At 31.9% G+C, this 13,873-nt stretch overlaps 1 protein-coding gene across 2 annotated transcripts in view; it reads left to right on the forward strand.

The window, feature by feature from the left end:
* Positions 1-3,829, forward strand: part of LOC117182057 (insulin receptor substrate 1-like) — an 18,385-nt gene extending 14,556 nt beyond the window's left edge. For both annotated transcript variants that reach the window (XM_033375081.1, XM_033375080.1), the window contains exons 4-5: positions 3,279-3,567; positions 3,770-3,829. In XM_033375081.1, the coding sequence (XP_033230972.1) occupies positions 3,279-3,567; positions 3,770-3,798 (318 nt within the window). In that variant the 3' untranslated portion in view covers positions 3,799-3,829. The remainder of the gene's footprint in view (positions 1-3,278; positions 3,568-3,769) is intronic.
* The last annotated feature ends 10,044 nt before the right edge of the window (positions 3,830-13,873 follow it).

Here is a 13,873-nt window from a genome sequence, read left to right on the forward strand (position 1 = left end):
GAGATTTTATTTTATTTGTTCAGAAATAGAAGAATTGTGCAGCTAATCCAATTTCATAGCGCAGACGTTGATAATAAGTCCACAATAGATAGAACCTTTTTTATGCACTATAAAATTATGAACATTTTTTCACATCACTATTTTCGACCTAAAATCAACAGTTCTCGAGTAATTTTAAAAAACATGTTATTGTTTAACACTTTCCAGAAGTTCGGAACTTTGCCGTACACGTATGTTTGGGGACTTTTTACAATATCTTTATAAAGCCATTCCCAACGTATCTGTGAAAAAATGTGCAGAGCAAAGCAGTGTTCAAATTTGATCAATTACAAATTCAGACTTAAAGTGCAGAGCAAAGCAGTGTTCAAGTTTGATCAATTTTAAATTCAGACTTGTAGGTTTTAAATGATTCAATTTTGCTGTAAATCCTGAAAAAAGTATAAAGTAACAGAAACCAAAAAAACATGGATGAGAACAATAAAAAATCTTTCGTTAAAAAAAAAAGTGCTGACCCCGAAAAGGGCCGATTTTTGTCCTGAAAAGGACAAATTATCTAAAAAAAAAGATAGTCGTTACCGTTGAACACATTTCTCCAAACATACTCAACTATATAATGTTCAGTCCAACTAACTGACATTTTTCCGAGCCGCCTGCGTAAGTTCCTTTTGATTTTGGACCAGTGAGACTCAATGTTTTGATTATGAACGCTTTGGTCGTTAGGACTCACAAAGTTTTTTGAATGGTTGAAAGTTGAGTGCTTGTATCCCAAATCACACAAATGTCAAGAAGCACTTTTTCGTGGTACGGTCAAAACGACCGACAATCCATCTCGTACAACTTTTTCGACCTCTGTTATACTTCCTTACTCCGAAGGCACTTTCGTCTATTTCAACTATATGCCCTACACCTCCAATCTTCTCGCTCTTTTCGATTATCCAGGCGCTAATCAAATCCCGGAAATGAACGACTAACGAAACAAGTGTATCAAGGTAAAGTAATTGGAAACGTGCCCAGAGGCAGACAGCGGAAAGAATGGTAAGAATGTGTGAATGAGACCCTAGTTAGAAGGACATAAGAAGCCACAGAAACGCGAGAGCTTGCATGAAAAAATGCATGGACGTGAAAGAAGCTAGAGAAGCATGCCAGGACAGAAAAATATGGCGGCAAATAGTTAATAAAAAGAGTGTCAGTAGGAGGAGATTTCTAGAGAGGTTGATCAGCAACCTGGGTTGGAGCAGTGTTGCTGAACGAACGTGTTATTTAAATAAATAACATGAAAATTCTAGGTCAATCTAAAAATTCTATAAACCCTTCCTCACATTACTTCCTTCCCCGCCGAGTGAGTCACGCCTAACCCGAAAGGGAAATGGCTTAATGATGTTACTTCGCGTTTTGACGAATGGGGTTATTAAAGCATTTTTGTACTTAATTTTCTTTAGTATTTACTACTTTTGGATCGCTTTTAAACGTTTTGAATATTTAAAGATCAAAAGTAAGAAGCCTTTTCTGAAATAAGTGAAATTCAATTCTTTGTTTCACATATATGAAAAGCTTATTTAGGAACTGTTATTTCGCATTAAAAATTATTAAGAAAGTATGATAAAACAATCGAATAAATCGAAAACTGAGCGTTTCATGGAGGTTTTCGTATTACAAAAAATAACTCTTTGTCAACAAAGTTATTCAAGCATTTTTGCCTTGAGTTTTATTTGTTGTTTATTACCTTTGGATAGTTTATAAACTTTTTAATTATTTAAAGAAAAAAGAAGATCGAACCATATTTGAAATAAGTGAAATTTAATTCAATTTTTTTTCATGCAATTTTATTTTTAAAGTCTCGCGAAAATTGTCAATTTGCCTTAGAACCATTCATTAATTATCAGAAATTCTTTTTCTTTAAAGAATCATTGGGTTAGAGTGGTTAGACAACGATTAGTCTGAAGATAGTCGAGTATCATCAAGCGACTCGATAAAATCTTAACAAAAAGTGGAATACTTAAATTTTGTATTAAAAGCAATTAATTTTCAATAAAAAAGCGAATTTTATACAAAACAGTTGAATTTTTAGACCGAAAATATGAATTGTCAAAAAAAGACTTCATTTTCAATCAAAGAGAAACTATTAATCTTAAACTAAGAAAATAAACTTTATACTAAAAAAGTTAATTTTCAATTTAAAAAATGTATTTTCTTTAAAATGGTTGGATTTTCAACCAGAAAATAAGAATTTTCATCAAAAAAGTTTATTTTTAAGCAAAGAGATGAATTTTCAACTACAATTATGAATCTTCAACCAAGAATACTATTTTTGTACTAAAAAAGATAAATTTCAATCAAATACATCCATTTTTCGCCAAATAGTTGAGTTTTCAACCAGGAGGAATTATTTACTACTAAAACAGATGAATTTTTGACAAAATACATACATTTTTAACCAATCATTTGAATTTCAAACTAAACAAAGAATATTTGCATTTTCAGTTGCAAAAGTAAGTTTTCAACCGAAAGAAAAAGTATAATTTTCAACCAAACAATTCAATTTTCAAATAAATAAATAAATTTATAACTAAGATGAAGAATTTTCGTTTAAAAAATCTATTATTAAAAAAGTAGTTCAATTGTCCGACAAGCAGTTGAATTTCTTGCCAATTTTTTTAATTTTCGTCTGAATCCAATTTTTCATAAATACAAAAAAGTTGATTAATTGTTTGTTGTTGATTTTGAACCAGTCTATTTAGATTATTCGATTTTATTAGAGGGAAAAAATAATGATCCGAAAAATTAATACATTTCTAAAATTGCCCACTTTAAAATTCATTCTTTAAAAAAATGAAAAGACTTATTTTAAGAAATTGATGTTAATTATTTAGAACTCAATTAAAATAACTCTTATAATACTCATGAGCAAACCCTGCAGATTGGAACGAATTATGAGTTTAGTGTTTCTATTTAAAAATTGTATTTAATATTGAAAAGTAATCTATTTTTTCAGGAATAATTTTATGCAAAATAAGCCTGAAAAAGATTTACCATTAATATACAGATTTCCAAACTATTTTACTTTTTTGCTATACTTAGAGTCAGTGTGAGTCTAGATATTGAAATTTTACAATATTTTTATTCTAAGCTTCACATCGCGTAAAAAATAGTTAAAATATCAACAGTTTTCCATATCAAACACAAAAACCGTATGAACATTTATTTTCAATATAAGCCCCGTGATAGGACTAAAATTGTAATACTGTGCTAATCTTATGTCAGTTTTTTATGTTCAACAGCTACAATTTATAAAACGATGTGGATTCCGAGGCCGAGTCTTCTATATGGAAATGGGAAGAATGGCAATAACGGGCGCTGGAGACTTTTGGATGGAAACGAAGGAGACAAATATGGCTTTCAATATGTGTGTCAACATAATGAATTTTATGACAAACTTGAACTGCAGAAAGGAGAAAATAGAATTTCAGCAAAGAATGCGAAACTCCTCGAAAGATGAAAATCCGTATTCCAATACCCACTCTACTTTCTTTGGGTACAAGACCAAAGCTTCTTATTTATCTCTTTTGGGTACGTAGCAAGATTTTCATATTTAACTTATAGTGCTTAAAATAATTTAGATTTAAAGAGATAATCCTTAAAAAAATTTATTTTGTTGTAAATTGAATCACATTTTTAAGTTCGTTTTAATGTGGTATTGAAGTTTCATGAATATAATATTTGTTTCAGTGTAATATTGAGATTTTTAAACCACTTTTAATTTTGATTTCAGATTTTTCGGAAGACCGGAATTATAATTAATATTTGCAGGAGAATAAAGTGTGATTGCTTTCCTTTGGGAATTAACCGTATTTTTAATTTCATTATGATCTATATGTATATAATTTATTTATAATTCAAGAAAGAAACCATTTTTGTAGAAACATCAGCTAATATCGTTAGGTATATCATCCCGAAATCTAAACATTTGTATCATCTCGCTCTGCACTTTTATTAATTTTCACTTCAACTTTGCACAGAACAAAAAGATAATCGACGTGTCCAAATGGCAAGGTTCTATTTCGGAACGCTCGGAGTATGCTAATTGAAAGATTCTATCTCTAAGAGTGCAAATTGAAAGATTCTATTTCGGGTAGCGAGGGTCATTTTTTTAAAATTTTCTATGTAAATCTTAATTACTACTTTTGCCAACTACTTGTCCGTTTTAACGATGCCTCTTGAAATTCAATTCAGTTTTCAATGTTATTATTATTTTAAAGGCATTTTAAATGTTGTCATAGACTTAAGATGGTTACTGCCCAACATATCGAAGGCATTTTTTGATGTAGAATTGGATTTTATTTGATTATGTTGCACGGCGCTGTCCCGGTATATATCATCACTCACGAACGCATTTTTACAATTCAATCAAGTGATTTGATGAGAGCAGTATGCCCCGACATATTGGACAAAGCCTGGTTTTTTACCCCATCATTGACGGACTGGGTTGCAGTCAAGTGCACGATGTGGGGACTTACAGCTTCGGGTGGGTTCCGAACCACCATAACCTGGGTAGAGGTACATAGAAAAATTTCCAGAGGTACCGGCTCAGGGATCGAACCCCGGACCTCTGTTTTAGAAGGCGTTACTGGGTGGGAGGGAGTATAGATTTTTAGATTGATCTAGAACTCCCGTGTTATTTATTTAAATAATACGTTCGTTACGAAAGACTGCTCAACCTAGGTCGCTAGTCAATTTCCCTAGCGATCACCTTAGGTGAAATGCTTCACAAAGTCATCATGTAAAGCTTTCAACTCAGGTCCATTAGTATGCAGGCTCTTTTGTTTCAGGCTTCATTCAAACATTCTAACCATTCTTGCCTCGGTTTGGCTTTGGGTACGGTGCCATTTACTTTACGTTGATATACTTGTTTCGTCAGTCATTCATCATTCATTCTCTTAACATGCACAAACAATCTCAACAAGTTTCTTTTATTCCTGTCAAATAGTGTCTCATCTATACCACATTATTTTAGAACTCTTATGTTACTAACTTTGTCCATAAGCGTTTTACCATACTTACCTTTTTCTTGGTATGTCCAGGTATCTTCATTTATAAGTCTATTTAACTCTTCATTTATCTTTCGGTCCCTAGTAAATAAGCTACCAAGGTATACGAACTTCTCAACGTGTTCAATTCTCTCATCATTTAATACAATATTGCATAGTATTTTCTCACTCTTTCCTTCGAACACCACAGCTTTTGTTTTATTTGCGTTAATTTTGAGGCCCATGCTCTTCATGCTTGCATCTAGTTTATTCAACATTCTTTGTAAGTCTTCGATAGACACTGCCATAACAACCTTATCCTCAGCGAACATTAACCCACGTACCCTTACTGTTTCGAGATCCACACCCTCTTCGTCGAAGAGGGCCATTCTTAGACACTTCACCATGAATAAAATAAATAGCCATGAAGACATAAAGATCCTTATCTAACACCTTGCATAATATCTAACCAGCGCCTCAGTTTTCTTAACCCTTACACTCGCGCTTCTACCTGCATATATTGATTTCATTGATTGTAAAAGCCATGCAGTTCCGTACTCTTTAAGGACTTTCCAAATTTTACTTCTCTCCACCTTGTCAAATGCTTTTTCTAGGTAAACAAATGCACAGAAAACTTTTTTCCTATTTTCAAGATTTTTTCTGTACATTGTTTTCAGTTACATATTTGATCCGTACATGATCTTCCTAGCATAAATCTACTTTGGACTTCTCATATATATTCTTGTGTTATTTCCATTAACTTATGAATAAGTATTTTTAAATATATTTTACTCGCGTTACTTAATAAGCTGATACCTCTGTAATTATTGCAGTTGTTTTTATCTCCCTTTCTTTTGTACACTGGGACGACATTCGCCTTTTTCCAGACATCTGGTACTTATCCTATCTCGATTTATAATTTGATTTCTTCACACAAATTGTGAATTATGAAGTCCCCTCCATATTTAAACATCTCAGCGTTAATACTATCTACAAAAGCAGCCTAACCATTCTTTAAGTTCTTTAATTATAACCTTAACCTCAGAAGCACAAACACTGTAAGCCGGGTGTTTCAAAGTATCGTTTTCGATGTCGCAGTTGTGTTGCTCTATAAATATACCTTCTAATAATTCCTTAAAAGAGTTTCTCAAAGCTTCTAGTATGCTGTCTGTATCATATAGAATTTCACCTTCGCTATTTCTCAGACTGAACAATTTTGTACTTCTACTTCCTTTTACACTGATCGACGCCAATTTATAAAACATTTTCATGCTTCCTTCAGAATCGATTTGCATTTTTTTTCTTCTTCTGCTTTGATTTTATATTTAATTTTCTTGACTGGCGGTTTTACTTTCTTCTTTCTGTCTCTGTAATCATTTTCAAGTCTATTTCTCTCTTCTTAACGAATGCCTCTGATGTCCAACTTTCCTTGACACGCTTGCTTCTTTTCGTAGACGGCTGCGAGGATTTAATGATTACGCCACGCATCACCAGACATTCTGGCAAAGTAGTGCATGTGCCCTCTATATCTTTATTCCGTATTAGGGTCTCCCAAGTTGTCATTTTTATGTGTTTGTATATCATATTTAGAAAATCTATTTGCAATTCCGGTTTCTGGAATTCTCGATTTTAATTCGCGTTTGTTTCGTCTTTTAGGCTTTCTTGGTCTCCATCCTTGACCCAAGTTCATTTTTAGACTATAATGTAATGTTCAGTACTAAATGCATAACCCCTCATAACTCTTGTATATTTTACTAGTTCTCTTAGTCTTATATCAGTACCAACAAAGTAAATTATACTGTGACTATCTCCTGTGCACCCGGTGTACATGTGGATAATTTTATGCCCAATTCAAGTATTAGTAATGAACAAGCCGTTTTCTAAACATAACCTAATAAGTATGTGTCGGATCTGCTATTTGTTTTCTGAGCCCAAAATCATCTAGCACCCTTTCTGTTCACTGACGTTGGACACCGACCCAACCATTCATATCTCTTAGTGGAATGATTTTTTCATCATGATCGCAAGTACCTATGATATAATATAAACAGTCCCAGAAGGCATATTTTACTTTGTCTATTTCGCATTCCACTGAGGTGTAGCACGCTATGACTATTAATCTTGCGATTCTTACTTTCATTCTAACCCACAACAATCCGGGTGATATAAATCCATTACCTTTGGCATGCTGTCCTGTTCTCTTATTCATAACATTCATTCATTTCGCGTAGATTTTGGATCGCTGAAACCGAATCTGGAAATAGAAATGGTGGATCACCTAAGCCTTTCTATTTAAAACGCACTTAATTTTATCCCGATATCTTTATTTTTCACTGAAATATGACAATTTAAAGTTCACGTGGTTTGCTCTTAGTTCGTCCAGTGCACTCCCAATGCATGAGTAGCTCAGACCTGAACTTCAAATTGTCATATCTTAGTGAAAAATAAAGATATCGGGATAAACTCAAGTTTATTTTAAAGATGAAGTCCTATTCTTTGAGATGCATTGAACAATTTTGAAGAAAAAAATCCAGTGACAATCCTGTAGAACCTCAAATATATGTAAAAATCGCGTTTTTGCACATTTAGGTTGGGATATCTCAAAACCTTGACTGCAATGTCATTCTCTATCTATACTCCTTAGCATGTTTCAAGTCCGCCCTTCGTAAAATCGAAAAAAAGTGAAAAAATAGCCATTTAGAAAAATAACTAATGTTAAGTGAACAATGACAATTAAAACTCTTTCCTTCTAATTATATTACTTGTTAATAAATTACAGTAAGGAAAACATTTTGTTCAAAAATGCGAAATGGTCACACTTAAGAAGCAGACGGCCAAAAATGAATAAGTCCATTACGAAAAAAGAGATAAACATTTTCTATATCTTCAGAGAAACCTGCATTTTTCTATCATACTTCAATATTATTTCGACACTCGAGAATATATTTCGTTAAATCAAAACACTACAACATTTTCTTATTGTATGCACAACGAAATATATTTGTTTAATACAAGAGAAATATTTGATTAGTTAAACATAGTAAATTCTATTAAAATATTTTTCTAAACTGCCAAATATTCGTTAAGATTAACAGAATGAATCAGTAAAGAATTTTGGTTCGTTGTAAGATGTAAGCCAACCGCAGTTTAATCGACTTACCACAAATTTTATTCATATTATCCAACTTTTTTGTAATGAACCAAATTAAGTCAATAATATTATTTCATTGGGTGACCATTTATTTTTTTTATGTAATAGTATTTTATAATGCAATGGAGTTTCAAAAATATATTTTGTAAACAAAAAAATCATTAGAGAGGATCAAATACGTTCAAAACTTCAAAAAAATTGTTCATTATACTTTACCGAAAGTTTATAATAAATCAATTCTATTTCTGTTAATTATTGCAATATGGGACAAGCTAAATATTATTTCTTAGTCTGATATTTAATGAAGATGCTAACTAATTATTATTTGATAATTAGAATTCAGGTGCCATCTTCTGTTTTCAAGATACAGAATTTTTGTGTTTAATTAAAAACAATGAACTTATTTACTTTTGGTAATTTACTCCTTAATTACGAATTCATAATGATTATACATATAATTTATAATAATTAAATATTAGTATTGATTGCACTATTTATGTTCTATAATTGAATTGGCAGTATTTTTCATAAATAGCACATTTTCCTTTATAAATTCATATTGATCATTTGTCCTTCATTGATCATTTGTTTCCTTGAAAAAATATTGCATTTTTTATTGAAACATTGATCAAAATAGATTGTTATTTACATAGAAAAAAACTAAACCTCGAAAGAATTTTCGATCATGACAGATATCAAATTTTAGAAATTTGTTAGTTTTGTACTTTTTTAATATGAAATAACATTTTTTGAACCATTAAAATATCTTCTTGACTATATAAAGGCGTTCTGAAAGTCTCATCACAAAAAAATGTCAACTGAGTTATGTATTTAAATTTACCCTTACGGTTATATCATAATTACGGTGCTACCCTGATGGAGTAATTATGGTCATGGTTTTTCTTTTGTTCCAATTTATTTCTTACTTATAAAAAGTGGTTATAAACTACTTTCAATTATAAGAAACGAATAAAATTTTATTTTCATCTTAGAGTTTCAGATCAAACCTGATATAATGTCAATAAAAATGTAGGCCAGGTTATCTCAATAAATTAAAATATTTCCTTTCCTTAAAATTTAGAAACAATTTTAACTCGTGGTGATGTTAAATAACTTTCGAATTCCTCTCTCCAACCACCAGAATAATTCTGATCAGTATATAAACAATTGACGTCTAATTCTTCATCGTCACTCAATATATCCTCATTGTTTTTAACGGGAATGACAAGTTCATTCTGCACCTGCGAAGGAAGGTAAAAGTCTTCATATAACTTCTCGAATTTTTGTCTCACTTGCTTTGCCATTTCTTTACCCCAATCAGTCATTTCAAATGTTAAGAATCTGTGCCTAGGATCCAGAATAAGCACCGCGCTATAAATCCAGTTAGCCTTTCTGTAATGTTTTAGAAGCTGCTCCAGAGCTGATTGTAGGGCTTCTATAAGTTTGAGTTCAGTATCAGTTATATTCCATTTTAGATTTAAAGTCAGGATTGAAGACTCTATTTTGTCTAAAAGTAAATTAAACCCGACAACGACTGACGGAAAGGGGACATGCTTATCTTCGGAAAAAAGATGCGAAAGTGCTTTAAAGTGACGTAGATACTTTTCAAACTCATTTAAAAGTTGCCATTCAGAATCTCTGATGGACAGTTTCTGCAAACTTGGATTCATCATGCATAACAAATCCAAGGCTTTCTTTATTCGACTTGCAGTTTTAATCATACGGTGGGTTGAATCCCAACTCATTGATACATCTATATTCTCACAGAACATGGTTTCACTGACAGTAACGCAACAACATTTCAACTTTTCACGTAATCCTTCAGATCTTCTTATTTTTCTGAAGAGTTTCCTCAGTCTCGGTATCACTTTTAGTTCTTCATCAGCTTCATCGTCTTCATCGCTTTCTTCAACTTTGTCAACAGATTTGTCAGTTTCGTCAGAGACATCATCAACATCCAGTTTTCTAAGCATTTCTTGCACAGCTAATTTTAAGCCTTCTGCAAAGCATCGAAACTGCAAATTTTGTGAATCAATGCTCGATCCGATTATTGAATTGATCAGATTGAAAAGTTGATCAAAAAATGTTGTATTCGCGGATGCAGTATCAACTGTTATTCCTTGTAGTTTTTCTACAATTCCATACTTCTGCAAGTTACACAGAAATACTTTGGCTATGTCTTTCCCCTTGCTCTTTCCATAACTTGGAAGAAAGTCAATTACTAAAGAATGCAGGATCCACTCGTCATCAAAAAAATGACCGGTGATACCGCAGTAAGATTTATTAGTGATTGAAGTCCATCCGTCAAGTGTGAATGCAATTTTAGATCTATTTTCTTTTAGGATCTCCAAAATCACCTCTTGCATTTCGTTAAACTGAGCGAAGATTAAAGATTTCATTCTGTTTCTCTTCGGTACCTTGACTTCCGGATTCAAGTGTAAAAACACATTCTTTTATACTGCTTCTTTTTACTGCTAAATCCGCCAACATGCGATCGAATTTCTCTTGCTCGAATTGATGCTAGAAGGAAATTAAGTAATTAAATTTGGTTAGAAATAATATTTTAAACAGTGTTTATACAATCAGCTGTACCGACTTTTTATAAAAAATAATTATAAATTGCATTAAAATAGCTAATTATAATGAAATGGAGCAAACCTTTGATTTTTCGGGTTTCGATAGTAATATTGGTCCATAGATATCCTCGTAAACTTCTTTATGCTGAGTTTTGAAGTGTCTTCTTAAACCGCTAGTGTTACCGAATTTCATTTTTATAATCCGTTCCTCATCTTTCGATCTTGGACATAATTTACATTTTGCATATTTTTCTTTCTGAAGATCAATCCCATATTGAATTACTTTTTTCAGTTTTTCTGCCCTTTCAGCCTTATATTTTTGATAATCTTCCGAGCTAATATATTATAAATTAAGTAGTTACTAGGTTTTTTAGAATGATTAGATTTATTTAATAGTTTGAATACAAAATGATTACTTTTTTGAGCTTGAGTCATCTGACTGTCTCTTGTGGTCTCTCTGTTCGTCTTGATTTGTTTCAACTTCCATATCTTCCAACTTCTGCTCCTTAGCTTCGATACTAATTTTAAACATCATGAGAATTTTGCTCGATGCTGTTTGAATATTAGAGTCTGGACGGGATAAAACAATGTTTAGTTCCTAGGGGATCTTCATGGCGCGTTATGTGTCCCCATGGAGAATTAAATATTAGCCTATATTGTTCGACCGAATTGGATGTTATTTTTTTAAATTGTAGCTTACAAGCTTTCTAACAAACTTGACACACCACTTTTTGACAAATTCATTCAATTTGCCTTATTTAAAAAGGAAAATGAACTAAAAACACTTTTGTTTTCAAAGGTGCTTATTCAAACTGATGTACAGCAGTCACAGATCCATACAAAATTGGACAATTGTTATAAACAAATGGGTAAACAAAAGTGGGGTTTTTTAGGACGAACAATCGATACTAGAAATTTATAAATATTGAACACCAATTTTTAATTGTTTAAACGAATTTTTTTAATGAATGCATATAGTGTCGCCATTTTTAAACAGATTAGTTTCGTTTTAGTTTTTAAACATAATCGACAATAAATCTCTTGCTAAAAACTTTTGTGTACCATTCTTATAAGACACAAAATGATTTCTAACTATTTAAACAAAAGTAAACAAATTTACCTGCGGCGAGTGTAAATTCTGAACGCGCGCCGCGCGCGCGGCCCGCGGGTTTGGCCCACTCTCGGGACGCGCACCTGTTGGATCTCGCTCTCAACGTTCGATAATTCGCGCTCGATCATTGTACGTGCCCCACATTTTTGCATAGGACCTTTAAAATAAAAGGCCAAACCATCGACGATTTAAATTTAGTTATTGTGAATTCTCTATTGTTAACGAACACATTCTCATCACGTGTTTCGTGAGAAAAGAAGGTTAAGAGCATATTTTCAGATTTAATTTAAAAACAATTTTTTTTATCAAACATTTAATTGTACCTTATGTTTTTTTTATCAAAAAACTTAATTTGTTTCTTTGTAGTGTGGTTTTTGATGGTTAAAACAAAAACTTCCAGTCTTATAAAAAAAATGATTAATAAGAAATGTGTTGCTCTTTCTTGAGTGAACAACTTTGGTCTATTTATCTTTTCGTAGCTTATGGCGTTTATCCAAAAATTTTATGGATACAGACACCTTCGTAAAATTAGTTTCTTCTTACTCAGGGGGTCTTAAAACGGGAAAATTTGATCAAAAAGGATTAAGTCTAATTTTGCATAAAACCAATACCTTCTCATTAGGGTGAGAATGTAAAAAAAATTTCTATTGCGGTCCTTTTTCAGTTCACGGAATTCTTTTTTTTCACTGCAGGTATGGTAACAATGCCTCTTTTCATGATACTTGTTTATTAAAAATGAAATAAATAATTGAAAAGGGACCAGATTGTCGCATTTATTTCAGGAGTTATTAGCGTTTTTCTGAGTTAAGGTTAAAGGTGTAATTTTCTGATTTTTTATGGGAAATCATACTTCAACGTATGATATACATCTCTATGTTTGAAGAAAAAATATAACACGTGTGTTTCTGGAATTCTTCAACTTTAAAAGTAACTAATTTTTCAACTTATAAGGTTCTTTTTTAAAATGACGATGGATGTACACAATTTTTTAAACAATTATACATTAAGGCCGTTTTTTTAATGGAAACACCTTATTAACAAATGTTTATATCAATAACTTGATTTTTTCATTTCTCAACACTTATAACCAATGTTAAACAAATTTTCTTCGTACCGTCATGTTGTTCATGTCATCAATATTTTTTAAGCATTGTTGATAATGATTGAAAAATCCCTAAATCGAGTCATTAATATAATAAATAGTTTTTTCCGGATAATAACATAGCTTTATTTTTCAACAATTTTTACTGTTTTCATCAAAACAAATAAGGCTTTTCCCTTAAAACGTGGCTTCACTTCCTTGTTCACTGCAGTTAAAAAATTATAAATTGATATATAACAACAAATTGTTATGATAAGTCCCATTTGATGGATAAAACTGGAAAGATGCATTCTTTCTACTAAAAAATGGCCAAATTACGCATTTTTTAATGAAATTTGTTTACAAAAATTATAAATTGTTATCTATCAGTAACATAAAGTAACAAAGTACTACTGGAAGGATATTAATGATTGATTCTTTTGAAATAACGAAATATATCTGTTTGAAAAAGGGGAGGTAATGCATTTATTTATTACGACTTATAAAGTAATTACCAATTATTTCTTAATAACCAAGTATCGTAATAAGAAGTATTGGTAACATGTCCGCAGTTTATTCTTCAAAGAAGCAACAGTATGTATTTTTTTATAAAATTTTTTTAAACAATTAACAAACGGTGTTTCTTCCCCTTTGTTGACTAATTTTGTAATAACAATTATAATTTGTTTAGATGTCTGAAACTTCTGGCTATAATTTTTAATATGATTTCGCACTAATTATTAGAGATGGGAAAAGCAGTACTTCGGCTACTGCTTGCCCTCCGGCAGGCAAGTCCTCCTGCTTGCCGGACCCGAGTTTTAAACTTCGGCTCCTGCTTCCTCCGGCCGCCGGAGGAAGCAGTAGGCAGTAACTTCGGCCGGATTTCTACTGCGTTTTTTCTCCTACTGCAAACTTCGGCGTCAAGTACCT

This window comes from Belonocnema kinseyi, chromosome 10, assembly GCF_010883055.1.
Source record: "Belonocnema kinseyi isolate 2016_QV_RU_SX_M_011 chromosome 10, B_treatae_v1, whole genome shotgun sequence".
Taxonomy (NCBI): domain Eukaryota; kingdom Metazoa; phylum Arthropoda; class Insecta; order Hymenoptera; family Cynipidae; genus Belonocnema; species Belonocnema kinseyi.